This window comes from Salmo salar, chromosome ssa24 (assembly GCF_905237065.1).
Source record: "Salmo salar chromosome ssa24, Ssal_v3.1, whole genome shotgun sequence".
NCBI classification, from domain to species: Eukaryota; Metazoa; Chordata; class Actinopteri; order Salmoniformes; family Salmonidae; genus Salmo; species Salmo salar.
In genome coordinates, this window is record NC_059465.1 from 24,696,742 (window position 1) to 24,723,241 (window position 26,500).

Consider the following 26,500-nt stretch of genomic DNA (forward strand, 5'->3'; position numbering starts at 1 on the left):
AATAACATATGGAAATAGCCCACTTTATTTTCCTTTAATTCTACATCAATGTAATGCTCTTTAAAGTAAATTCAACAAAACAAAACATACTAAACAAAAAGAGCACTTGTTGTTACAAGAAACTGCTATGTCCTGTTACAGGAAACAGCTACAAAGTCCTCTTCGACCGACGAGACATGAGAAGGTTGAAAGTGCTTGTTAAAGATAACGGTAAAGGAGGAAAACAAATCAAAAGCACATTAGTTATCCCTTTATTACACAGGAGGTTGGTGGCAACTTAATTGGAGAGGACGGGCTCATGGTAATAGCTGGAGCGGGAATAGTATCAAACAGATTAAACACATGGTTTCCATGTATTTGATGCCATTCCATTTGCGCTGGTCGGGCCATTATTATGAGCGTCCTCTCCTCAGCAGCCTCCACTGCTTTGTTAGAGACCTGTATAAGAACTGCTTGGCACCAGTTTCCCTCTGACATACAGACACACACGCTCACACACACGCTCGGAAACACTTGCATTTCCACCGGATTCCTGGGCCATTGCAGGGATGCCTCCTATGGGGAACTACGTGACGGGCAGCTTCTTAAATCACACGAGGGAAGAGAAATGAAAACCAAAAGGTCAAAATAACTCAAAACCCAACTGGACAAAGTGTAAGGGCTCCTCCAGACAGACAATGTGTAAATCCAACCCCTCCACATTACTCCCATCATCATATCCAGCTATGCCCCACAACAGCACCAAAAGAAAAACAGGCTCATCCCTCATGGGAGTCCTTCTGTGGGTGACATAATACTGAATAGAACAGACTCATTTTCAGCTTTATTGTTTGATGTATTTCTGTGGCAGTGTCTACTTTATCTGAAATGCTGTGCAAAACAGTCACTTTTTTTTCCTAATTCGCATTCATGGATTGTTAGCCAAGTTTGCTTCCCCTCATCATGCCTGTAATGGTGAAACTGCCCTACAGCCTCTAACCTCGCCCTCGACATGCCAGAGTGTGACAGGGCCACTAATGGAAGACAGAAGTAAATGAGTGTCTAAAGGAGCATTACTCTGGACCTAATTTAGCCCTCAATGTCAAACCTCAGTTTGGGAAATTATGACCAGAAAGACCCACATGGCTTTGAGATCTGAAGCTATGGACTATTTAGTCAAGCCATTGAAATGTACACAGTATAAGCTATTCAGGGGGTCATTGAAAGAGATCAAGAGTTTGGTCTAAGCCCTCAGATGGTTTACAAGATGTCTGTCCAAACTATACATAGCTCTTTCACACAGTCTGCTGATCAGATAGAGAGTTGTGAATAATAACAATTGCTGAAATCCTATGATTCATTTGTGTCCTGCTAGTACGACAAGTGGCATTATTAATGATTGGCAGTCTTGAAGGATATCATTTTGGACATAGTATAGGGTTGTATTTGTACATTTAATGCTCGTAAAACCCAAAAATCATTCATAACAAAAGGCCAATATTGATGGCGAACATCTGAAAAGCAAATATCAACTACTACAAGCGCAGTGAGAATCTCTCTGTGTGCATGTATGAGTGTGTGGAGCTCCTGTCTGTATGGTTGAGGTAGTGTGTACATGTACTGTATATGAGTGGGGTATGCATGACCGTATGTGAGTGGGAGGTGGGGGTAGAGTATAAGTTGTTGTTGTTTCTGACCACCATTCTGTCAGTGCATGGGAATCTCATCGATTTGGGCCATCTTTTCTCACGGCCCTTAAGATCCACTACTGATAAACACTGATTATCCTGTGGCAATGGAATTGTCTAAATTTGAGACAGCAATTCAAGAATAAAACATCAATAAATAAATGAAAAGGGTACTGATAGCAATAAAATGGAAAACCACTGCAGCATCAAAACAGGAACAACATGTCCGCTTAAAAAACCTGTTCCAACAGGCTGAAAGTATAGTTTTCTGCAATCAGCAAAAAGAAAAAGTTTATGGTGACTAATTTGGTGAGCCACTATAAAAGGATTATCCTATACATCGTTACTTAAACGCTATATACTTATCTGAATATATTATTTATGTTACAAAAATGTATCTGAGAGGAGTTTATTGAAGAGAGATGAAATAAGTGACTTCTCAATTCAGATGGAGAAAACCGAGCTAACCAGCTAAGAGAAAAGCCCCCTCTAGTGTCACTGGATGTACCACAGAGACACAGTACTATACATTTCATCCCCTTGTACTATCCAGCACTTCGTTGGTTTATATAGGACATGACGCAATGGTGGTTATGAGGATGTTCAAAGGGAAAGATTGTGATGCATGTATGACTCTCAACTTAACATTTTAGGGCTGTTTCATTATGTTCAACTAATAGCAAGGAAGTTAGTTACTAACTAAGCAGTCAGTGTTGGGTAATAATTCACCCATCCTGCAGATGAGGACACATTGGTAAATGAGTTCCTGTCATCACAGAAGGAAACTGATACAGAAACATGACTAAAGCACATCCCTTAGTGACCCCATGACAACCATTACACCACTTCCTATTAAAACACTGGTTGTGATGGATTGAACGTGATGTCATGTCCACTTCAGTGCCACCATGCTCCAAGTGCCTGCTGGGTAAATTGGGGGGGAAATCATCTTAATTTGAAGTGATGGGCATGAAGGCAGAGTAAATAAAATGTATTTCCACAGCCTCTCCTCGAGCTTATTTAGGTCTCTGAAAACAAGTGACAATGCCAAGTTTAATTTATGCCGCGTTCAAAACAACTGGGAACTCGTAAGAAAACGAGCTCCGACTGGGACAAATCTATTTGAACAGTCATCCAACTCGGAATTCCAACTTGGCGATTCAGGCCTCTTTCTAGAGCTCCGACTTGCCGACCTGACGATCACTGACATGATTTGACTTCTTATTTTTCCTGAGTTCCCAGTTGTTTTGAACGCGGCATTGGTTCAGAAGCTCTGTCATAATACCAGCTGTCAACATTATATACACCGTCTACCATTAGTGTGTGGCACCTATTCACACCAAGAGAGTTGCAAAATGGAACCAGCTAGGAGAGGATTCATACTTTGATGCAATTCAAAAACTAACACTTGTTAGATCTCAGTAACTCCCAAATACCCTCCCTGCTTAGGGCAGAGTTCTAACTTCAGACACAACTCAAGTTGAAATTCTGCCCAAGTTCATCCAGGTGTTCCCCAGAGGTCAATGGAAGGTCTTGCCATCACAGCCCAGTCCTATTCTGGACACTAGAAGTGGTTTCTGAAGCACTGGAGCTCTTTTTCCATTCTGTCCCAAATCTCTCCACTGTCCAACAGAAAAAGTCCCTAGGGGATGGATGATGGTACTACTCCTGTAAGAGAACTATAAGTGGGTTAAAAAAAAAAAAATTCAGATGAACACAAGCCCTCAAGAAGACTTTGCAGCATCATTCGGAGATGACCCTCTCGTGCCCCCCCTGGACAGCAGGACCAAAAAGGAAAGTGGGACCAGACAGGCTATCCTTGCTCTATCGCTGTCCCAGTCCTACACCACATCGACAAACACTATCAGCAGTCCTCTGTGTGTTGTCACACACCCTTCCTCCCTTCTGTCAATCTGTCCATTCATCCATTCCTGTGCATAACCACCATTCAAAGTGCTTAGCATCTAGCAAAAACACCTTGTTCACCTCCTCCACTACATCTGGCATTGCAGACCTATATACATGAAAATCCATATTTTGCAGCACACACGTACATGGGACATTCTGCAGCTCCTGAGCTCATCAGTAGTGTGCCTGACTGTGTCAGTGGCTAGCTGAGTATTGGCTGGGGGGCTCGGCCTAGCCCCTCCCAGGGCCCTAGTTTGAGTTGGCTGTGATGGGTTCTTCCAGCTCCAGCTCCATGGGATTGGGAGCTGTATTGATCTGGAGGCTGCCGTAGCAGGTCTTGCAAACACGGGTGGGCTCAAACAACTGCTGGCTTGGCACGGGTATCTTCTGGTCGCAGCAGCTGGCACAGAATACATTCCCACAGTTCCTACAGGGGGAGACAGTGAGACAGCACAGGTTCAGTCTTCATCACAGAGGGGCTGTTTAGTGGATATGAGAGAAAAATCCATGCAGCAATTAAAAGTAAGACCCTTTGATTTAATATGTAGTGCACAACCTTTATACTCATCATAACTTGTTATACTGACACCCCGATAAGAAAACATACAGGACCATGTCTGGTTTTCAGACTAGTGGCTCAACACTTTGGTCACTGATTAGACATTTCCAGGTGGAAGTATTGGCGAAAGGCCTGAAAACCAAAACTTCCCCTATAGCCCACTCACTAAATGCACCCCTTGCACTGCCATGAAAAACAGGTGTGTTGTTAATACATATTTGCAGACAACTCCCAGCCATTCTCAGCTTCATGCTCATACCTTCCACATGACAAATGACCAGACAGGAGATGGCCATCACGGTCATGTGAGAGCCATCTGACTTTCTTAAGGAGAATGCTGCCAACATATAGTGTCTGAGCGGGGTGGTTTTACAATAGGTAGGGGGTGGGTTAGGTTAGGATGAAGTCAACCAAAAAGGTGGAGCAATGCAGGATTAGAGGGAGGGTAGGTGAGAGGGGAGAGAGGGGACAGTGAAGCCGTATCTCACCAGACCTCTTGGACAGGCTCCCTGTCACTGTGGAGGAGAGGGTACAGAATGGACAAGAGCAACCATCAGAGTGTGGCCCAGACCAGACACAAACACTGCGCTCTCATCTGGTCTGCACTGCTAATACAGACAACATCTCTCCCCGTCACACTCACTCAGATACTGTAGAAACCCTCCCAGTTCCATGCATAACAAACACTAGACCTCTTTGCATAGGCTGCTCCCATTACGGCACAGATTGAAAAACGTTCCTTCACTGTGGTCTTGACTGGATGGTACCAGTAGCACATACTATGAAAAGGTCGGTCTTGAATGGCCTTGATTTAAACTGCGCATTCAAACAATCTCTAAATTACACTAGAAGTCTGCAATCAGCCCCAAACAGTTTTGCAAACGTAGCAAATAGCCCAAATGTTAACATATTGCCAACAAGCTAATTGTCATGTAAGGCCTTTACACCTGGGCTCAAACACAAGGTGCCTTGTAAAAGCTCCAGTTGGCATAACATGGAAGAAACTAAACTAAGATACCCTGTTTGTAGGCTACAATGTGTCATTGTGAGCATTCTGTTGGACAGGGACCAAAATTGTGCTGGTAAACTAGTTTGCGGACTATGGCTTGACCAAAAGGTACAGACAGCTTATAGATATGCAGCTTTTGGAGCACCGTGGAAGTCTAAATGGCAACATGTTGAAGCTGTCCCACATTGGCTCAGAGTACCAGGGAAGTAGAAAGGATAACAATATGAGGAAATGAGAAAACCAAAAGAGGCAATGCAGAGACTACAGCACCTGCATGGCAGATCTGTCCCATTCATAAGCACATCCACAACATCCATGAAGAAAACAAAACGTTTGTCTTCTCTCACAAAATGGTAATGATAAATGATCACGAAAATTGTCATTCTATTACTGATGCCTGCGGGCATAAGGCTAATCACATCACAACACCTGAATTACAAGCGATACATTTGCAAAGCAAAAAAAGACCCAAACTGACCAACAGCAGGATCTCAGGGGGAAGGAAGAAAAAAAATGAGTAGAAAACTGATATCAACAAGCTTGAACTGAGGCAGTGTCTCCTGAGTTAAGTCTCGTCACATCAGAAGTGATAGCAGTGTGTCTAAGGGCAGCCAAGGCCTGGTTCAAACCATAGCAAGGACAAAAGCCTGTGGTTGGTTACCTGCAGTGATGCTTCCTGGTGGCGAGCCAGAACCTACTCTCACACCCGTAGCACTGGGCTGCCAAGTGGTCCGGGTACCAGCGGGTCACCTGCAACAGGCAGCCAAATGGCAGTTCTCAGCTAGCATCTTAAGGTCAGCCAAACTTTATCTGTGAACTCCCAGTCTCTACAGCCACTATAGTCCATCTTCCACCCCTCATCCAGGTCCTCTATCGTAGCATCCCATTCGGCCAGGCAGCTTACCTCAGTGTCATTCTTGTCCACCTGCTCCCAGCTAGCCTCGGAGAAGAGCTCTGTGCTGCAGCGGGACAGGCAGCTAGCATCCAGGTTATACTCAGAGTCTGTCATTGAGGTCTGAGTGGGAGGGAATGAGACACTCAGTATCTTTGTAATTTCACATCTGACTAAATATTAACAATTAAGTGGTTCTCCCCTGAAATGTTTAGTTCCAGCACTATCAGTCTGATCAAATCGTTTTTGAAAATCCTCACTCAAATCAACTTAGTCACAGCTCTTAACTGCCAAGTCATCTCTCTGCAGGGCGAGGCCGGGTCTTACCACTTCATCTCCCATGTCTCCGTTGATCCTGAGGGACGCTGCGTGGTGATGGCTCTCCAGACGGCTCCACAGCTCCTGCACCTGCTTCTTCAGCGTCTCCACCTCCATCTGGTGGCCGGCCTCGATCTGCCTTAACCGCTGCTGGATGGCGTCCGTGTGGAGCGTCAGCCCGTCATCGTCCAGGTGACTGCGGGCCGGCTGCTCGGGGCTGGGTGTGGCGGCGGGGCGCCCCAGTAGGGCATGGAGGCAGCGGTGCTGGGAGCAGCTGCCCCGGCGGTGGTAGGTCAGGGAGCTGCAGGAGGCCAGGGACACCTGGTGGCTCAGTGGGGCCCGCTCCCCATTCACCTTGGCCCAGTGAGGGCCACTGCAGGGCTCCCCCTCCAAGCTCTCGCCATTACACAGTCCCTCCCTGCTGGGATCAGCACTCAAAGACTGGAAGGCACTGACGGAGGGCCGCTTGTGTCCTCCATTTGAAGTCCTGGGTGCCCCCTGCTCTGGCTCTGCCTCCCCGTTCACTCTCCTGTGGCAGGGGGGTTGACTCCTGCCTTCAGAGCAGGGCTGGGGGCCTGCACAGATGGGTGCCTGCACTGGGGCCTCTGGCCTGGTGCAGGCCTCTTCAGTCAGAGTCTCTGTTGAGCTCTCCATGAGGGAGGCCCTCTTATCAGCCTGCACCAGGACCTCTGAGAGGTGTCTGCTGGAGTTAAGCTCTGGTGGAAGGTGATTCTCAGCAACCACTGGTGTCCTCTCTCCAAAGCCATTGGTCATAGTTCTAAGGGCAGCGTGGGATGGGCTGGGGGTGCTGGTGCTAGGGTTGTGGTCTGGCTCCTCCTGGGCAGTAAGGTTTTCCAGAACCTGCTTCACCAGCACTTCTTCGACCTTCTCTACCGCCTCCTGCTCCTCTGGAACATCCGTGGGACTGCATGGAGAGACACTAGACTCCTCCTCAGGCTCATCTGTGCCCTTCTCTGGGTGATGCCCATTAGTGATAGTAGCCTCCGTCTGATTCTCAGTCCCATTGATGTTAGCTTGTTTATCAGCCTTACCATCACTGGTGCTGGCCTCTTTCTCCGTCTCTCTTCCATTAACGTTAGCATCAATCAGAGTTTGAGCCACGGCAATAGGAGGAGCAGCAGCGTTAGCTTCTCTCTGAGTATCGGCACCAACCTCCTCCTTTGTTGCTTCCTGGAGAATGTTCTCCATCTGTCCCTCTGCCACAGCCAGCTCAATGGAGAGCTCAAGTTCTTCTCCTGCTGCCAACAACCCCTTGGAGGCTCCGTCTCTCAGCTCAGTCTGCCCTCCTTCAGGGCTGTCTTCCGGCTCAGAGTCGGCCGTGCCTGCCTGAGGCCCTGCTGCTCCAGACTGGCCGTTAGCACGCCCTTCCTGAGCTCCCCCTCCGTCGGGCCCCACAGCGATGTTGAGCTCCAGAGAGCGCCGGTGGTCCTGCCACTTTTCATTCAGGTTTGGGTCACTGGAGCGCCGGTTGGGAGCAAGCGAGCTCCCCAGCTCACATGCGCTGGGCAAGTTATCGAAGGAACGGGTCTTCGGACGTCTTTCGAGGGAGGAAAGGGATTAATTGAGTTGATTAGCACATGGAAAAAACAGCCTTTTATACATAAACAATGGCTCTGTATCATTGAGTCAGTATATATAATCAGGTAATCATATTATAGTGTTCAGGATTAGGACATGCATGTCCACAAATGGAAAATACGGATCAAAGCATAGCTCAAGTGATTGAGAAGACCATGTAAAATGTGTGTTGTAATCAAATGTTATCCCCATAACCTATTGATCAAGGAAAAACAAAAAACAGACAGTTAATCAGAAAAAAAAAAGATGGAACGGATTCAGCACTGTTTTTGAAACACGTCCTCAACACTATTATCGTCAATAACAAATGGCTACAAAAATACTTTGCGGTATGTTGTTGTAAACAGCCTCAACCAACTTATTTTTATCTTTTCAAGACACTGACAAAGTCATGAGAGATTAAATAAGCAGAGGATAAAACTATTTGCATCTCCCAGACCAATCATTGTGTGAGTGAAAAGCAGTTAGGCAGCTGAGCTGGTTATAGAGCAGGTTAAAGAGCGAGGTCCCTCTGGCGGTAGTGCCCTCCACCTGGGTCTATCTTACATCAGAGAGGGAGCAGAGTGGCAGGCTCACCTGCCCAGGGGAGCGTCCTCAGGGTTGGCGCCTGGCACAGGATAGGGTGCACACGACTCGTCAGAGGGCGTGGTGGGGGAGGAGGTGGGAAGGTAGACTGCCGTCCACAGCATCAGGTTACGTACATGACACACTGGGTGGAGCACCTACAACAACAGACCCAACTTTAGATATAGGAATATGCAGGGGGCTGAACATTAAAATTAATGTATGTGACGGACAAAGTATTCACACCTGAGCAAGCAAGGCAAGACAGTACAATGTCAACAAAGTGGCCACAAAAACAGTTTAAAATAGATAAAGACGACATTGTTTGTGTCATAAATTAAAGTTTAGGTCTAGGACCATGAACATTTTAAGTAAACAAAAATAATAAATTATAGCACTCTGGGGCTTCCCCTAAAAGTCGTCCCCCCCCCCATTGTATGTAAGGCATGGAGGAATGTTCCAATATGAAGGGGTGAGCAAACAGAGAGCAGACATACAGTCTCGGAGTGGGAGGAGTAAAGCATGTTCCTCAAGGCGCGGTTGGCTGGTCGCAGCAGTGACCACACGGAGCAGGTCCTCTCCCGAACCTGACGATCCTCCCTCTCCTTCCCACTGTTGCACAGGAAGGTGCCAAACAGACACGAGTAGGAATGCTGCACCATCTTCACCTGCACAGACACACGGGACCAGAAACACACAAACATGTCAGAGCATGCTCAAATCTCAGGTATGATAATGATAGCGAGTTAAAAATGCCATGCATCTAGGAGCATAAAATATTACAAAACTCCCCAGGGTAATTACATATCAGTCTCACAGCTGGATAAAAACAGTAAGTCAAACCAACAAAATTTTACTGTCATTCATACTACTCCAAATATAAACATTTGAGTTGCATAATTCCTGACTAAGTGAGTTTGATTCCATCCTATTCAGGTCTATGGTCATCCTCCTCACCAGGAAGGCCTCATTGAACTCAAAGGAGCATGGGAACTGCCTTTGGAGCTGGTGAACACAGTCCAGCCACTGCAGGAAGACCGGGCAGCGCTCGTTCAGGTCCTCGGAGTTCTCCCCATGGCCACAGCGGTCAGCAAACTTATGGCCAAAGTCTAGCCACTCAGTCTCCACCAGCACCTGGAAACCCTGTAGAGAAATCATATCAACAGCAAGAGATACATTTCAGTCAAAATGGATGTTATACTTTAAGAGGGGCACATATGCATTTATTCCAGCCATCTAAAATGTGCATCTGTTTATGTCTAATTGTTAATAAACCTAAAGATGTTCCAATACAACAATCAACGGGGCCCAATGATCGTCCCAGCCAGCCTACCTCAATGGTGCGGTAGTACGGGTCCAACAAGAGCTTGGACAGGGCAGCGATCTGGGGCGTGCGGTCCCATCCGTCAGAGCAGTGCACCAGAACAGGTCTGTGGTCGCGGTCCACAGCGTTCACCACCAGCAGGGCAGCCTTCAGCAGCAGAGACAGGTGCTGCAGCCACTTGGTGCTCTCCAGAGCAGACAGCCAGCTACAGAGGGAGAGCCGGTTAAGTTATCTCCTGAATGCACAGCCTCACTGTAGTGTACACAAACTACTCCCATACACTCAGTCACACCAAGCACTGACTTATAAACACAACAGCTCATCTTAGATAAAGACAAACCAAAGATCTCCTCTAAATGTGACAAGCAAGAGGCTCTTAAATATGTATCTGTAATATGTCTGTTTCATTGAATTTGACCATAGTTATGAAAAGGGCTTACTATTATTGAGTCTGAGTACTTTCAACAATGTGCTCTTGGTTCAAGGGAGACATTTTGATTCAATTACAAATGGCAGAGTGGAATGTGAGAGTTCAGATGGAAAGAGATCCTTTAGTTGTGGGCTGGGCCGGGTTCCTAAACCAGAACCAGATGTGTGGGCAAGGCTAAAACCCAGCTGGAGTTACTACAGTTACTAAGCCATCATGGCAACAAACTGGAGTGGAGTAGGTGGTCTCTGCTTGTGTAATTCATCTTGGATTGTGAGCCTAGTCGGAATGGACCTCCACTGCAGTGCTAGAGGCACAACTCACTTGGCCGGGTCTGGCATCTGGGTGCAGAGGAAGCGCAGGGACTGGAAACTCTTGCGGATGGAGTGAATGTTGGCCATGCCCATGAACACCACCTCACAGTTGGGGTAGTACTCTGTATGGAGGAGATGGTGAGAGTCAGTTTGTGACAAATTAACATATCATTAATTCCAAAACAACCACTCTAGGGCAGAAAAACAACAGTATGAGCCATCTTACCTGGGCATTCACAGCCCCCTCCCTTGGCTCTGTTGGCCACAGCGGCTGCATAGGACCTGGCATCCAGGATCAGCAGCTTTTGTGGCTGGATGGCCAGTGTCTCTACCTCTGAGCTGTTCGTCAGGGACGATTCTGAAACATGAAGAGACACAACCTGAATTAAATCTCTGCATAGGTGATGACAGTCAGTATTATCAAATAAAAGCGGTAATAAATGTCTGAGAGGGGCCAGCACAAGTCCTGACAGGCCCACATTACACAACCATGTGTCTGCAGCAAAGCCACACAAACAGATAGGAAGGTGCGGCTTCAGCACTCTGTGTGTATGGTACGGGTGTGAGAATGTGTGCATGTTTGTGTGTTTTGGACTGACCGAAGTCAGTGTCCACGAGGTCATTGGTGCCGATGATTCCATTGGTTCCATTGATGTAGGATCCGTTTGCCAGGTGTTTGCGGGTGCTGTAGTCCACAGCACAGGCCCTGGCGATGGACTGGACCAGGTGCTCGTCGTCTGCATTCCTCCAGCCCCACCAACTGACCTCCGGCTGGCCGCAGCGGGCGATCACAGCCCCAGTGCTCTGGTGCCTGGAGGACAGGGGAGGAGAGGCATGGGACAGTCAGGAGAACAGACTGCACTGTGTGGGAAAACAACATGGAGCAACGCTGATCCATTTAGCATCTGGAGTCAATAACATACATATGCAAAGATGGAACCCTCCCTACTCATGAAACACACCTCAGGGTGAAAGGAGTTTTCCTAGCTTTGCATTGTATTCACAGATAACAGGGTTGGGTTCTCTCTCACTGACTAACAACGCCCCACCTGAACACAACGGCCGGGAACCTCTTCCAGGAGCGGAAGGCTGCCACGTTCTCCAGCTCCTTGTCTGTGATCCAGGCTGGCACCAGGAGCTGCTGCGGATAGCTGGAGCACAGCCTGGTAATGCCAGGGGAGAGAGGGGGCAGGGGTTAGAACAGGAGGAGAGGGGGGGGCACAGGCTGAGTGATGCCTCAAAAGTCCCTATCCCTGGACACCTAATCGTGGACAAGGTCCTTATCTACAGGAGGCTCATCACCAGTGGAGAACAACAGTACAACCAGCCTCTGTATCAGACACACAGAGCAGTGTGTGCAGCAGGGTGACAGCAGACGGCTATCATGGCACTACCCTGGGAGGCCTGGTAATCAGATCAGCCCTGTAGGATGCAGGCTGTCAGGGGGCTGTTGGCTGCTCATACCTGAACTTGCTGTTGATGTCAGATATCCTCCAGGCGTTTTGAGTGTCAAAGCCCATCCTCTCCACCTCATTCTTGAACCAGGAGGTCACATGCTCTCCTAACAGAGCACACAGGGACACACGAGGAGAGATGAGATTAGCCAAAATGAAGGGAAGGATTTAGGTCTGTCACCACTGAGTAGAGGTTGTCTGAGGACACCGGTGTCCTGGTCTACGTACCTGGCCTGCACAGCTCCCCGTGCTGCTCCTTCTCCCCGGCGTACACGTCCACACACCAGGCATGGAAGGGGAAGGAGAAGAGGTCCTCCAGGCAAGACGGAGGGCGGACTGCAGCGTTCAGCCGCTTCAGCCACTCCTGACACTGCTCTAAGGTGGAGAACTGACACCTGGGAGACAAGCAGCACAGTCATACATACTAGCTATAGGCCTAAACCAAATATGCATGTGTATATTGTTTCAGTTGGTCCTCCTACCTGACGACCTTACAGTCCTTGCAGGTGACATGGAGCTGGAACATGTCACGACACTCCACAGTCTCTATGAGCTGCAGAGGAACCTGGTGAGAGAATAAACAGAGACACAGGAACACAACAGTCACACTCTGGTGTACCACAATCTCCAAACCAGCAGGCTGACTTTATCTTGCACAAATAAGCTAGTTTTAGGCTCTAGGCCTACATGTGCTCTACAGTCACACAAGGGGACATCCTAAAGTAAAAGAGCAGAAGTCACAAGCACATGCAGTAAATGCTTGTGCAATATCGCCACCAACAAAATGTCTACATTTCAAAACAAGTTAGTAGGCTAGTTAAATGTTTCACGTTAAGTGTGATAATGCCGATCATGCCAAAAGTGCTAAAGGCTAAACTGCTGTTACCATGAGAATCTGAGCACATATTACTCCTTCACAGCTGCAAACTAGCTGCATTACATGTCAAATAGCATTTCCCAGGCAAAGGTTGCCATTTTCACATCTCCTTTAACACTGCCTTCTGATTTGATGTGCTTCCCTTGTGTACTGATTCAGTATGTAACACTGCTGGATCATTGTGCAGTAAATGTTCATCTGCAGCCCTATTTACTGTCTATTAAACCTTCATCTGATCGAGGCAAATACCACCAAAACTACAGTATTATACTGAAGAGATCCAGCATGTAGCTTCATGGGCAACTCAACCAAATTCACATAAAAATTTAAGTTATAGATCTAGCCTGATAATTGGTAGATCTGTTCTAAGCTTCCTCGATCACACCTAGAGCGTCCTTGTGCAAAATGGTACGCAGCATCATCTGGATATGTGTGCAACAAAAGTTCAACATTCACCTTCTGCTACCATTTCTGTCAAGCCGCGTACAATTTGATGCATACGTTCGACTTATCCAATGTAGTCACCACATAGAACGCACTGCAACTGCAACGCAATGCTGCAAGACAAACACAGCGTTCCATTGGAAATGTATGTAGTTCTGGTGTACCAAAACACAATGATGCCGTAGGTGTGATCGAGGAGTGAGTTTAGCTTTTGTGTCTTTTTACTTTCGGTTTTGTACAACAGCTTCAAACAGCTGAAAATAATATATTTTGGATTATTGAAAAAATAAAATGTCACAGTGGTTTAGATCATACGATCATTCTCAACACCCCTCAAACTCAACTCTGGACCTCAAAACCAGTCCCACTGCTTTTTTCCCCCCCAGGGACTGATTTAGACCTGAAACACCAAGTGGGTGCAATTCATTATCAGGTAGATCAGAAAACCAGCAGGATCCGGACCTCGTAAGAGTTAAATATCCTTACTTTACACTATACATTGCTTGTTTGGTCACAAACTGAAATTAGGCAAACATTATAGAATTTTAGCAACCAGGTAATGGCAGAGCAAAGTTTCACCCAAAAGTACATTTTCTGCTCTGCAGTGACTCAGAGGGGAGTGCAGCGAATGCTGGTTTTACAATTCCAACACGGTCCAATGCCATGCAGAATGAACAGGCGGTCAGTGTTCAACAGGTTCTCTCACACACACACACACACACACACAGTTGCCATGTCATCATCCACCCCAGCCCAGTCTGTGAGCAGGGCAACACGCTGTGCATGCAGAGGCTGCTGGGTACTTACTGACACCTCACAACAACTGTCACTCTGTTGTTCAAAACAAAACAGGAGAGACAATAAAGACAAGGGAAACAGAGTTAAAGCTGTGTCTGTACTGCTGCTGTTGCCTGGCCACACATTCCTTACGCTCTGTTATAATTCCTGCTCTCTAATCTACATCCGACCCCACAATGAATTCCTCGGATGCTTGTTAACGGCCTGCCTCACTGCGCCTGCCTCTCCATTCTCTGTTTACGTGAGTGGTGAACCACAGCCATGTGATGCAAACGCTTTACCATCCAATCCAAATGTGTGAAGAGAACACACCCAGTTTCATTAAACATAGTGAGATTCAGCTCCAATATAACCAGACTGACGGCAGAAATGGGAAGAAAATAATAAATAAATAAAAAATTAAAATCACAGGTGAGCTAGCCGGTAAGAACTGGAAAATTAACACAGGTGATTGAGCAAAAACGTCCCTGTATATGTAAAAACATGCCAATCCAAAAGGAGCAGAACTTGCACAGCAATGCTGTTTATCACTACGGTACTATACTACTACAGTGAGAGGAAGTGAAGCAGTGTCATTTGTTTGTAAATGGGGGGAATTGTCTGTACTAAGAACAGTGTAATAATGAGATGTCAATTCCTAAGAATAACCACACATTGGTAACAAAGACGGTCTTTATATAACAGGGCAAAAGGGGGAGATGGCGGAAGTGTTGTGCATCCCTGATGGGATCTTTGCAACCATGGCAACGGCAAGTGGAAAGAGAAAAGCAAAACAACTGAGAATGCCCTCTCCAGACTGACTGCCTTGTTACCACAACAGTAGTGGCACACTGTCACTGGACCCAGCACACAGTCTCCATTCATAAAAAGTCAAGGTGCACAGAGACTGGAGACAATAGGGTTTCACTTTACTGACCAGCTGTAGAGTTTCTTCAGACACTTAGGCACTGTCTGTGAAATTAAAGTGTGTGTTAGAGCTGGGTGATAAACTGTGTGCTATCAAGTCCCAAGCCTTCACTTAGTTAGTTGGCAGTACTTACATTTACGATGGACTCTTTGAACTTGATGTGGAGGCGGTAGCTGGACATGGCGATGATTGCATCCTCCGCTCTCCCCACATACTTTGTGAACTCCCCATGCAGCTCGGGAAAGGGCACCTGGCACCACAGGAGGGAAGTTATCAAAGGGCACAGAACCTTATCACTTGAAAAGGTGCCATATAAATACACACCTACATACATACCTGTAAATTACCTTTACAAACACATGTAGAAGAATGACTTTGCAATAACTGTACAGGCATGACTTGGCATTGTGCTAACCAGCTCCGACAATTAGTGTTCTCACCTGCAGGCTGTCCTCCTCCAGGACTGGGGGCTTCTTGGGGAAGATCTGACTGGCCTGGATACATTCCATGCTCTGCGGCCCCTCCTCCTCCTGCCAATCAGAAAATATGTTGTTGATTAAATGGAATGTCCAGTGTCTTGTAAAATAACTCAATAGTCCACTACTATCCCCATTCACTGGTTACAACCAGCATCGACTGTAGCCATTCTCCAACCACTCCCACATTTAACCTAATCTGTTTCCATACCTCTAACAGTAACTTAATTGAATAGGCTTTCACAAACAGCCAAAGATGAAGCCAAATGTAATCAGAGGAGTGTTGATGCTGAAACCAACTATAAATAGGTGTGTGGTCTTAAATCATCCCTGTGCAATCTCTCAATCCTCCACACACACAAGGCCAAAGTCCCCTGCGAAGAGTACCTCACCCTTGGCTGACAGCCTGGCATGGTACTAAAGCTTGTCTATGTAACCCAGTTCAGAGCCAGAAACAGATACCGGCTACAGAGCACACGTCACCAAGTACAAAATATCATAAAGTAATCCTTTTACAACCAAGTGTCTTAAATACATTACAGGTCTAAATGCAATTTGGGTGGCTAGATCCAATTATGGTCCCCCCTTTGATTTCTACTGGTATCCGTCTGGCCACACGTGAGGAGCTCTTTGATGTTGCATACCTACTTCCCAATTTAATGAGCATATTTCAGAAACCCACAGAGGACATTTCTTTGATGGTAATGTGAGGCATGAACACGTAAGCAGTTAAATAGTTTTTATTCAGGGACTAAATTGTAGAATATTTTTTTAAACTGCCTTCTGAAACAGGGAGGGCTATAGCAGAAGGCTGTGCTCTTTGCTTTGTCCCGGTCTGTTTCAGCAGCACCCTGGGGCCCATGGGCGGTAAGGCTAGGACACAATAAGAGTTCAGTCTAGTGAGAACATAATGGCAATACTGGCAGGGACAAAGAGAGATTAGGGTGGTCTGGTCCATAGACATAGCAGATAAAAGACATGGCTGGGGCAGCAGGCTCAGTGCGACCATCCCACCAACTATACACTGTCTGGGAGCCAAGCTGACAGTGTCCTGTTCGTCCACATGGCTGGGGTAACACTCTGCAGGGGCCAGTCAGGGGGCAGGCACAGGAACGCACAACACACATGGGCAGACACACACACACACACACAAAAGACATACACATCAGGTATTTACGGTCTGAAAGACACTCGCCCATCAGGCAAACCAGGAGTATTTTTTTGATTGATATCAGGTATTTTATATCGCCTTCCCAATGGGGCAACCTCCACAAGCAGGCTCAAGTTGCGTGACTGCTCAGGTCACACCCCCCCCGAGTTATAGGGCTACCCTTAATGTCAATCCCCGCACACACACACACTTTCAGAGCAAGGTTTATGATTGACCAAGATGTAACTCATCACATGCAGTGGTAATACTACTCCATATCACCATAAGACTAAGGCTTCCAGTCAAAATCAAACACTCCCTGCGGAGGCAGCAGACTGGGTGGAACTTTGACCCTGTGTCCGACGCAACCATCTAGCTACCAGTAAACACAGCTGATTTAAAAAAAGGCTGAAAATCAATGGAGAGTTTCCAATTCTGCAGACATCACACACAGATAACTCTTCACTGGTAGATAGAAAACGGTCATGATGAAGGATGCACTTTACCATGGCCCTTGTGAAGGAGTGTGGGTCACTGGACAAGGAACACAGGCCTTCCTCACTGGACCCCAAATCTAAGTCTGTAGAGAGTGGAACAAGGGGAAAGATCTCATTTGATTGCTCCATAAAACTAGACTACTGTAGTCTATCATATTGCAGAGGATCCCTTGTAAACAATCTCTCATTAACAGTGATCACATGGATGAGAGTAACACCCTGCAGTACCTAGATTTGGAGTGCAGGGCACAAACAGTCATTCTGTGTCACATGTAGAAAATGAAATACTGCCCTTACACAGACCAAGACGTTCTTTTCAATAGGTTGTTATCACTTCAAAATGATAGGAGGCTAAACAAAATGAGTAGTGAGTACTGTGACGTGCACCGGTTTTGCTACGTACCAAAAGAGAACAAGCAACAGATGAGGTGCTATCCTGATGATCCTGTTTTGCAAATTCCAGTTAGAGTGCAGACATTGAATTCTGTAGGAAAAAAAGAGAACATGAAACTAGTTATTATAAGGAATGAACAAATAGTTAATTTGCAAACATCTCAAACAGCTTACTTTTCCCTGGAACATTCAATCTACAATAGACCTTTTCATTCCCTGGTAAATATAGCTGTGCTGGTGGTTACAGTAGGCTGGCTGCAAGAGAGGTGAGAGACACCACTTAAAACACATTTATGGAATGGAGAAAAAAAAAAGCCATTTACATCCAGTTGGGCCACAGTATACTATGCTCATCAATACCGATGGGGGGGTGTAACTAAGATACAGCTACAGTGCTGAAATTGAGCTCAGGTGCATCCGGTTTCCATTGATCATCCTTGAGATGTTTCTACAACTTGGAGTCCACTGGTGGTAAATTCAATTGATTGAACATGATTTGGAAAGGCACACGCCTGTGTATATAAAAAGGTTCCACAGTTGACAGTGCATGTCAGAGCAAAAACCAAGCTATGAGCTCAAAGGAATTGTCCGCAGAGCTCCGAGACAGGATTGTGTCAAGGCACAGCTATTTTCACGTGTTTCCAGAGATGTTCGATCGGGTTCAAGTCCAGGCTCTGGCTGGGCCACTCAAAGACATTCAGAGACTTGTCTCGAAATCCACTCCTGCGTTGTCTTGGCTGTGTGCTTAGGGCCGTTGTACTGTTGGAAGGTCTGAGGTCCTGAGCACTCTGGAGCAGGTTTTCATCAAGGATCACTCTGTACTTTGCTCCTCTCATCTATCCCCTCGATCCTGAATAGTCTCCCATTCCCTGACACTGAAAAATATCCCCACAGCATGATGCTGCCACCACCATGCTTCACCGTAGGGATGGTGCCAGGTTTCCTCCAGACGTGACGCTTGGCCAGAGTTCAATCTTTGTTTCATCAGACCAGAGAATCTTGTTTATCATGGTCAGAGAGTCCTTTAGGTGCCTTTTGGCAAACTCCAAGCAGGCTGTCATGTGACTTTTACTGAGTAGGGGCTTCCGCCTGGCCACTCTACCATAAAGGGCTGATTGGTGGAGTGCTGCAGAGATGGTTGACCTTCTGGAAGGTTCTCCCACCGCCACAGAGGAATTCTTGAACTCTGTCAGAGTGACCATCTGGTTCTTGGTCGCCTCCCTGACCAAGGCCCTTCTCCCCCCGATGGCTCAGTTTGGCGGCTAGCTCTGGGAACAGTCTTGGTGGTTCCAAACTTCTTCCATTTAAGAATGATGGAGGCCACTGTGTTCTTGGGGACTTTCAAAGCTGCAGAATTGTTTTGGTACCCTTCCCCAGATCTGTGCCTCGAAACAATCCTGTGTCGGAGCTCTACGGACAATTCCTTCGACCTCACGGCTTGGTATATGCTCTGACATGTGCCTTTCCAAATCATGTCCAATAAATGTAAATTTACCACAGGTGGACTCCAATCAAGTTGTAGAAACATCTCAAGGATGATCACTGGAAACAGGATGCACCTGTGTGCAATTTTGAGTCTCATAGCAAAGGGCCTCAATACTTATGTAAATAAGGCATCTGTTTAAAAATGTTTATAAAACGTGCCACAAAACATAAAAATAAACTGTTTTTGCTGTCATTACGGGGTAGTGGGTAGATTGGATTTAAAAAAAGAATCCTGATCATTTAGAGAATAAGGCTGTAACGTAACAAAATGTGGAAAAAGTCCAGGGGTCTGAATACACTGTATAAACGTGTCTTATTACTAATTCTACATTTACAAAACAGAGTAGACAGCCAGCACAGTCTATCACTAAAATGCTACTAGCATTGTGTGGTACTGCAATGAAAGAAACTGAGCATTAATTTTCCACGTTCACCGATACTTTTGTTTTAGTAGGGTCTGCTCTGTTCTTCAGTGAAAGTATTCATACACCGACTTATTCAAAATGTTCTTGTTACAGCCCGAATTAAAATGTTTTATTCTCACCCATCTACAAACAATACCCCATGACAGTGTTTTTAGAAATGTTTGCAAATTGATTGACAATGAAATACGGAAATATCTCATTTACAGAAGTATTTACACCCCTGAGTCAATACATGTTAGAATCACCTTTGGCAGAGATTACAGCTGTGAGTCTTTCTGGGTAAATCAGAGATTTGAACACCTGGATGTTACAATATTGCCCATTCTTTTCAAAAATCAAGCTCTGTCAAATTGGTTGTTGATCACTGCTAGACAACAATTTAAGTCTTGCCATAGATCTACAAGCAGATTTAAGTGAAAACTTTAACTCGGCCACTCAAGAACATTCACACTCCTCTTGGTAAGCAACTCCACTGTAGATTTGGACTTGTGTTTTAGGTTAATGTCCTGTTGAAAGGTGAATTCATCTCCCAGTGTGTGGTGGAAAGCAGACAACCAGGTTTTCCTGTAGGATTGTCTGTGCTTAGCGCCATTATGTTTGTTTTCTTATCCTGGGAAAAAAAATAAAAAAATAAAAACTCTCCAGCCCTTAACAATTACAAGCATACCCCTATGATGCAGCCACCACTACACTTGAAGATTTGGATTTGCCCCAAATATCACACTTTGTATTCAGCACAAAAAGTGAATTGCCTTGCCACATTTCTTTAAGCACTACTTTAGTGCATTGTTGCAAACAGAATGTATGTTTTGTTATATTTGTATTTTGTACAGTCTTCCTTCTTTTCACTCTGTCAATAAGGTTAGTATTGTGGAGTAACTACAATGTTGTTTCAGGTTTCTCTTATCACAGCCATTAAACTCTGTAACTGTTTTAAAGTCACCATTGGCCTCATGGTGAAATCCCTGAGCAGTTTCCTTCCTCTCCGGCAACTGAGTTAGGAAAGACACCTTTATCTTTTCAGTGCCTGGGTGTATTGATACACCACCCAAAGTGTAATTAATAACTTCACCATGCTCAGAGAGATATTCAATTTATGCTTTTTAAAATGTTTTACTCAACTACCAATCGGTGCCCTTTGCGAGGCATTGGAAAACCTCCCTGGTCTTTGTGGTGAATCTGTGTTTGAAATTCACTACTTGACTGAGGGACCTTAGATAATTGTGTGTGTGGGGCACAGAGATGTGGTAGTCATACAAAATTAATGTTAAACACTTATTGCACACAAGTGAGTCCATGCAACTTATGTGACTTGTTAAGAAAATGTTTACTCCTGAACTTATTTATGCTTTCCATAACAAAGGGGTTCAATACTTTTTGACTCAAGACATTTTAGGTTTTCATTTTTAATGAATGTGTAAATATTTTTTTAAACATAACTTGACTTTGACATTATGGGGTATTGTTTATAGGCCAGTAACCAAAAATCTCAATTTAATTAATTTTAGATTCAGGCTATAACGCAACAAAATGTGGAAAAAGTCAAGGGGTGAGAATACTTTCTGAAGGCACTGTACATTTTGGGCATTCAGACATAAAGGAAAGGAGGATACCTAGTCACGTCTTTGGCGCCCGGGAACAGTGGGTTAACTGCCTCGTTCAGGGGCAGAACAACAGATTTTTACCTTGTCAGCTCGGGGATTCAATCCAGCAACCTTTCGGTTACTGTCCCAACGCTCTAACCACTAGGCTATCGTTAGAAAGATTAAGTTCTCGTCTATTTCAGTCAAATAATGTCTAAGCGTTACAGTATCCATATGACCGATTCTGTTGGACCAAACCTCAGAGAGTTTAAATTGCTTGTTGTTAGAAAGGAAGACATTATCTTTCATCTTTTCTGTGAGTGGGAGGAGCTTGGTGTCTGTGCGAGTGGGAAGTTGCACAGTGCACACAGCACAGAGGGAGTCGAAACCATAGACACAGAACACTCATACGTTATATATTTTTTAAACAAACCTCGATTTCTGCGATACGGCATTTGGAACGTCGCTCTAAAACATGAATTCGCTCTAAAACATGAATTGCCTTTACATTGCACCTTCATTATCTCACCTCAACCTGCCTGCATTAACAGTCCCACAAATGCTTGTAAAATGTCAGACCCTGCAGACTGAAAGAGCCCGATTCCTTTCTGAACCGTAGAATCTGAACCTACTAGACTGTGAAGACCTAGGCACAGCCTAAAGGGAGTCATTCTGTCACCTGACTGAGCCGAGAGCTAAGTCAGCAGTGCATGCTCCAGAGGTACCCCCCTCCTCACTGGCACTGACTGATAAAACATTTGTCACACACACACAGGTGTGCGGACACACCAACAAATCATGTATTTTTTTTTTAACATCAGCATGCTCGTGACCCATGGCCTCAGCTCAGCCTGGCTCTGAGTGCAGAGTCACACAGGGCAGGCTAAGCCCCTTAGCGCCCCAGTCCTGTCATGTGACTACCATGCATCTGATCTGAACCTGCAACACTCAAGCAAAGGCTTAAATCATCATCTCTCAAAGTGAATACTTCCCATCTCAGTGACGTAAGGAGGAAATTAGGAAAGAGTGAGGATCTGTGTGACGTTATGGGGAAGAGTAAAGGTTGAGTAGTTGCATGTGCTGGTCTTGAGAACCCAAGGCGGCTTATAACTTCCCCTATTATGGGTTCTCAGCTGAACGTATGGACCACAGCTCCATGTAAACTACAATCCTGTGGCTCTGTTTTAACATTTAGAAACGTTAATAATCCTCACCATTTCCCTCAAGGCAAAAAGGGACATTCACTGACTCCACTGTAGTGCAAGGGAATTGGAGTCATGATAAGGGCAAGAGCTAGTCTAGCTGTAATGTTCTGACACATAAGCCTGATATTATCAAAACATTCAAAGCCAATCTATCCAGCAGTGAATAAAAACATGTTTCTCAAACTATTTATTGTTAACTGTGTGAATCACCAACACTGATCAAGGACCAGTAGAGAAGAACTAGCCTTCCAGATAATTTTACTAACGCACTAGTAATCATGCATCAAAGCATAAACTTTCGAATTCCAGATAGCCAACTACCGTTACTGGTGAACGGTAGCAGTTTGCCTTCACTGTTATCTTTACAGAGATTAAGCTAGCAAGGCATGCAATTAGAATATAGTGCTGAGCGATGAAACATTTCAGTTATTTTGGCGTTTTAAAACAAAGGTCGGTTTAATTATTTGAATTCCATTTCGTTTTTTTTCTCCCCCTGTGAGATCAATTCGCACATTGCAGTTTCTCTAGAAATAAATCAGATCAAACCGAACTGCGTGATGTGGTAGGGAGTTGTAGTTTCCAACAGTCCAATATTCTACATAGTTCAGCACAGAAAACGTGGTAATTAACTACAATAACTAGTCCGGTCGTGGTTTCTTTTACGGCTGCTAAGAATGAGCGATGGAGAGGAGAGCAGTTGCTTCCCGAGGTATCTCAACCTGAAAATACATGATCTAAGTCATTGATCGTTGGTCATAAAAATATGCCTTATTTACTTTGAAGAACTACTAAAATAGTGTTTGTCAGACAGCATAGGCAGCAGCTCTATAGAGATGAGATGACTTTGGAATTTAATAAAGTCGTCAAATAAAACAAATGTAATATACACAACTGAAATATTTTATTAAAGTAAAGTGAATAAATGAAGGTTAATAAGTGATAAGCATCGATGGGCAGTGACTACCGTCAAGAGTGTGCAAAACTGTCATCAAGGCAATGGGTGGCTACTTTGAAGAATCTCAAATATAAAATATATTTTGATTTGTTTAACACTTTTTTGGTTACTACATGATTCCATATGTGTTACTTCATAGTTTTGATGTCTTCACTAAATATTCTACAATGTAGAAAATAGTACAAATAAAGAAAAACCCTGGAATGAGTAGGTGTCCAAACTTTTGACTAGTACTGTATATCGTTAAACAGCCAGTTAAAAAAAAATATGTAGATATGATTTTTAGGCCATATGGCCCAGCCCTAAAAAGGAACGCATCTTTCATAGCAGCAAGATTTTTTTTTAAACAAAAAAAGCTAAATTACTACACACCGTTATAGGGTTAGTGTTCCCACACGGCCATATCTCCATGTTACAGCGCTTGTTAACGCAAGATAGCACACGTGTGTAAGCCAGGGTTTCCTAAACTCAGTCTTCGGGACCCCAAGGGCTGCACGTTTTGGTTTTTGCACTAGCACTACACAGCAGATTCAAATAATCAATTTGACCATTTGATTCACTTGTGTATTGTTAGAATAAAAAACAAAACGTGCAGCCCTTGGGGTCGCGAGGACCGAGTTTGGGAAATGCTGTGAGGAAGTGTAGTTCGTCAACTGGAGGTGCACACAGCAAATGGATCTGTACAAAGAAAAAGATATTAAGTGTATATTTTTTATTTGAACGATTATTTCTCGCTGATATGAAAGATAAGGGGCATATTAGCATATGTTTCAAAAACCATTTTGCAAAGCGATGATTAGTGTCACAATTGTAGTTTACACACAGCCAACCGTGGCCAAAGCCAACAGCTGAAAACCCTAGGAGAAGGGCTTTCAAGAGCTAACTAGCTAGGTACACTATACATATACACACAAAAGTATGTAGACACCCCTTCAAAAATGTGTTGATTCAGCTATTTGTAGCCACACCCGTTGCTGACAGGTGTATAAAAATTGATCACACAGCCATGCAATCTCCATAGACAAACATTGGCAGTAGAATGCCTTACTGAAGAGCTCAGTAACTTTCAACATCATAGGATGTCACCTTCCCAACAAGTCAATTTGTCTGGTGCTGGTATTGTGACGTGGAAACAACGGCAACAGCGGCTCAGCCGCGAAGTGGTAGGCCACACAAGCTCACAGAACGGGACCGCCGAGTGCTGAAGTGCGTTGCACGTAAAAATAGTCTGTCCTCAGTTGCGACACTCACTACAGAGTTCCAAACTACATCAACAGCACAATAACTGTTCGTCGGGAGCTTCATGAAATGGGTTTCCATCGCCGAGCAACTGCACACAAGCCTAAGATCATGTGCTGGAGTGGTGTATAGTTCACCGGCATTGGACTCTGGAGCAGTGGAAACGCGTTCTCTGGAGTTATGAATCCCGCTTCCCCATCTGGCAGTCCGACGGACGAATGTGGGTTTGGCGGATGCCAGGAGAACGCTACCTGTCCGAATGCATAGTACCAACTGTAAATTTGTTGGAGGAATAATGGTCTGGGGCTGTTTTTCATGGTTCGGGTTCCAGTGAAGGGAAATCTTAATGGTACAGCATTCTAGATGATTTTGTGCTTCCAACTTTGTGGCAACAGTTTGGGGAAAGCCCTTTCCTGTTTCAGCATGACAATGCCCCCATGCACAAAGTGAGGTCCATACAGAAATGGTTTCTTGAGATCAGTGTGGAAGAACTTGACTGGCCTCCACAGTGCCCTGCCCTCAACCCCATCAAACACCTTTGGGAGGAATTGGGACACCGACTGCGAGCCAGGCCTAATCATCCAACATCAGTGCACAACCTCAATGGAAGCAAGTCCCCACAGCAATGTTCCAACGCCTAGTGGAAAGCCTTCCATAGCAGCAAAGGGGGGACCGACTCCATATTAATGCTCATGATTTTGGAATGAGATGTTCGACGAGCAGATGTCCACATACTTTTGGTCATGTAATGCATGTTACAGGCCTATACGCGACGTGCAATAGAAAAATAGCAATTTCAACAACTATTATTAGATAACTAGCTAACTCAAGGTTAATATTTGCTAGCGAGACTAATCATAAACATATTATTAGCCAACAACTTTAACGTTAGTTAGCAGGCTGGCTAAATATCCATTCTCTGTCAGTCACTGTGTCGACGGACATAACGCGGCCACATGTTAGCTGTCATGATACAGACCATTTTTACCCGATTGGAGTTTACCACGTTAGCTAGCTGGCTAACTTGGGTAGTTGTAGTTTCCTCTTTGAGCCATCTTATAACGTAGCACACGTTAACGTTACGCCAGGTTGCTAACTAGTAGCGGCGAGCTAGCCTACTCCAGTCAATCGAAACAATATACATCACATGGCTAGTTAGCGGCTAACGTCAGTTAGTTAAGCTGTGAGACTGCTATTTTCTCGTTATGACTTTGACAGGTCAAAATAAATATATTGCTGTTTGGGTACGACGTAGTTATGCTTCTTCCAGTCCTAAAGTTACAGTTAGCTAGTAATCGTAGTCAGAGCTGGCCATTGCTTGCTCTTTCTGGAACTGTTTTTGTTGTTGTTATGAGGGCGGACCCCAAAACTGAGGCCTCTGTCAAAACACACCGAAGCAGGAAAACAACCGGCGGACTCACCAGAGAGAAAGCAATGACAATAGAAACGTTAATGATCCAGTTGAAGATACGTGCACTGGGTTTGCAATAAATTACACGTTAGAAAATACATTTGTCATATCCGAGGCCAGTTTCAATACGTCCAGTAGAAGAATCGAGTCGCCATCGCTGCGAATCTCCAACCCAATATTCTACGTGACGTGGTACGCAACGTAACCACGTTTATTTGGGTGTGGGGGATGGGTACGCAAACGAATCACATGATAGTGTAAACAAATAAATAAATGCAAGCTGTACGCTATCCGGGGTCGTTGGGACGTCCATACCATAAACCCTTACGCCTATCATAACCGTTTTAAATGTAAACTTCAATGGGGTAGCGTCAGTTGGGACGTCCAAAGGATTCGGTTGAGACTTTTCCAAGAAAAGTACACCGTTTTTAAACCTATTTCTACCATCTTTGTTTACATCTGTCTAAACGTTACATACATTTTTAGTAGGCTTAAACTTATACTAGGCCACCAGAGAGAATTTGTCATTGTAGAAAACCAGCATTAACCTATTTTCCTATGCTTTTGTGCATGTTGACACCAACTTAGCATTGAGAAACGATCAAGCTGAAGCACTCATT

The 26,500-nt window shown here is 45.0% G+C and overlaps 1 protein-coding gene across 7 annotated transcripts; it reads right to left on the minus strand.

Annotated features, from left to right (window-relative positions):
* Positions 1 to 2: 2 nt before the first annotated feature.
* LOC106585478 (myotubularin-related protein 3) lies at positions 3 to 26,086 on the minus strand. 7 transcript variants are annotated; one of them, XM_045707013.1, is made up of 23 exons: positions 25,891 to 26,086; positions 17,588 to 17,668; positions 17,194 to 17,267; positions 16,552 to 16,617; positions 15,502 to 15,591; positions 15,195 to 15,311; positions 14,164 to 14,187; positions 12,518 to 12,600; positions 12,264 to 12,430; positions 12,046 to 12,142; positions 11,631 to 11,744; positions 11,181 to 11,392; positions 10,808 to 10,939; positions 10,592 to 10,703; positions 9,850 to 10,045; positions 9,474 to 9,659; positions 9,014 to 9,184; positions 8,529 to 8,674; positions 6,363 to 7,911; positions 6,048 to 6,158; positions 5,805 to 5,893; positions 4,623 to 4,649; positions 3 to 4,002 (listed from the first exon to the last, which is right to left on the minus strand). In XM_045707013.1, the coding sequence occupies exons 5-23, from the start codon at positions 15,568 to 15,570 to the stop codon at positions 3,825 to 3,827; spliced, it is 3,780 nt and encodes a 1,259-aa protein (XP_045562969.1). In that variant the 5' UTR covers positions 15,571 to 15,591; positions 16,552 to 16,617; positions 17,194 to 17,267; positions 17,588 to 17,668; positions 25,891 to 26,086; the 3' UTR covers positions 3 to 3,824. The 7 variants fall into 7 exon arrangements, with proteins under 7 accessions (XP_045562969.1, XP_014027200.1, XP_014027196.1 ...); XM_014171725.2 differs by lacking the exon at positions 16,552 to 16,617 and having other exon boundaries at positions 4,628 to 4,649; XM_014171721.2 differs by lacking the exon at positions 16,552 to 16,617.
* Between the last annotated feature and the right edge of the window lie 414 nt (positions 26,087 to 26,500).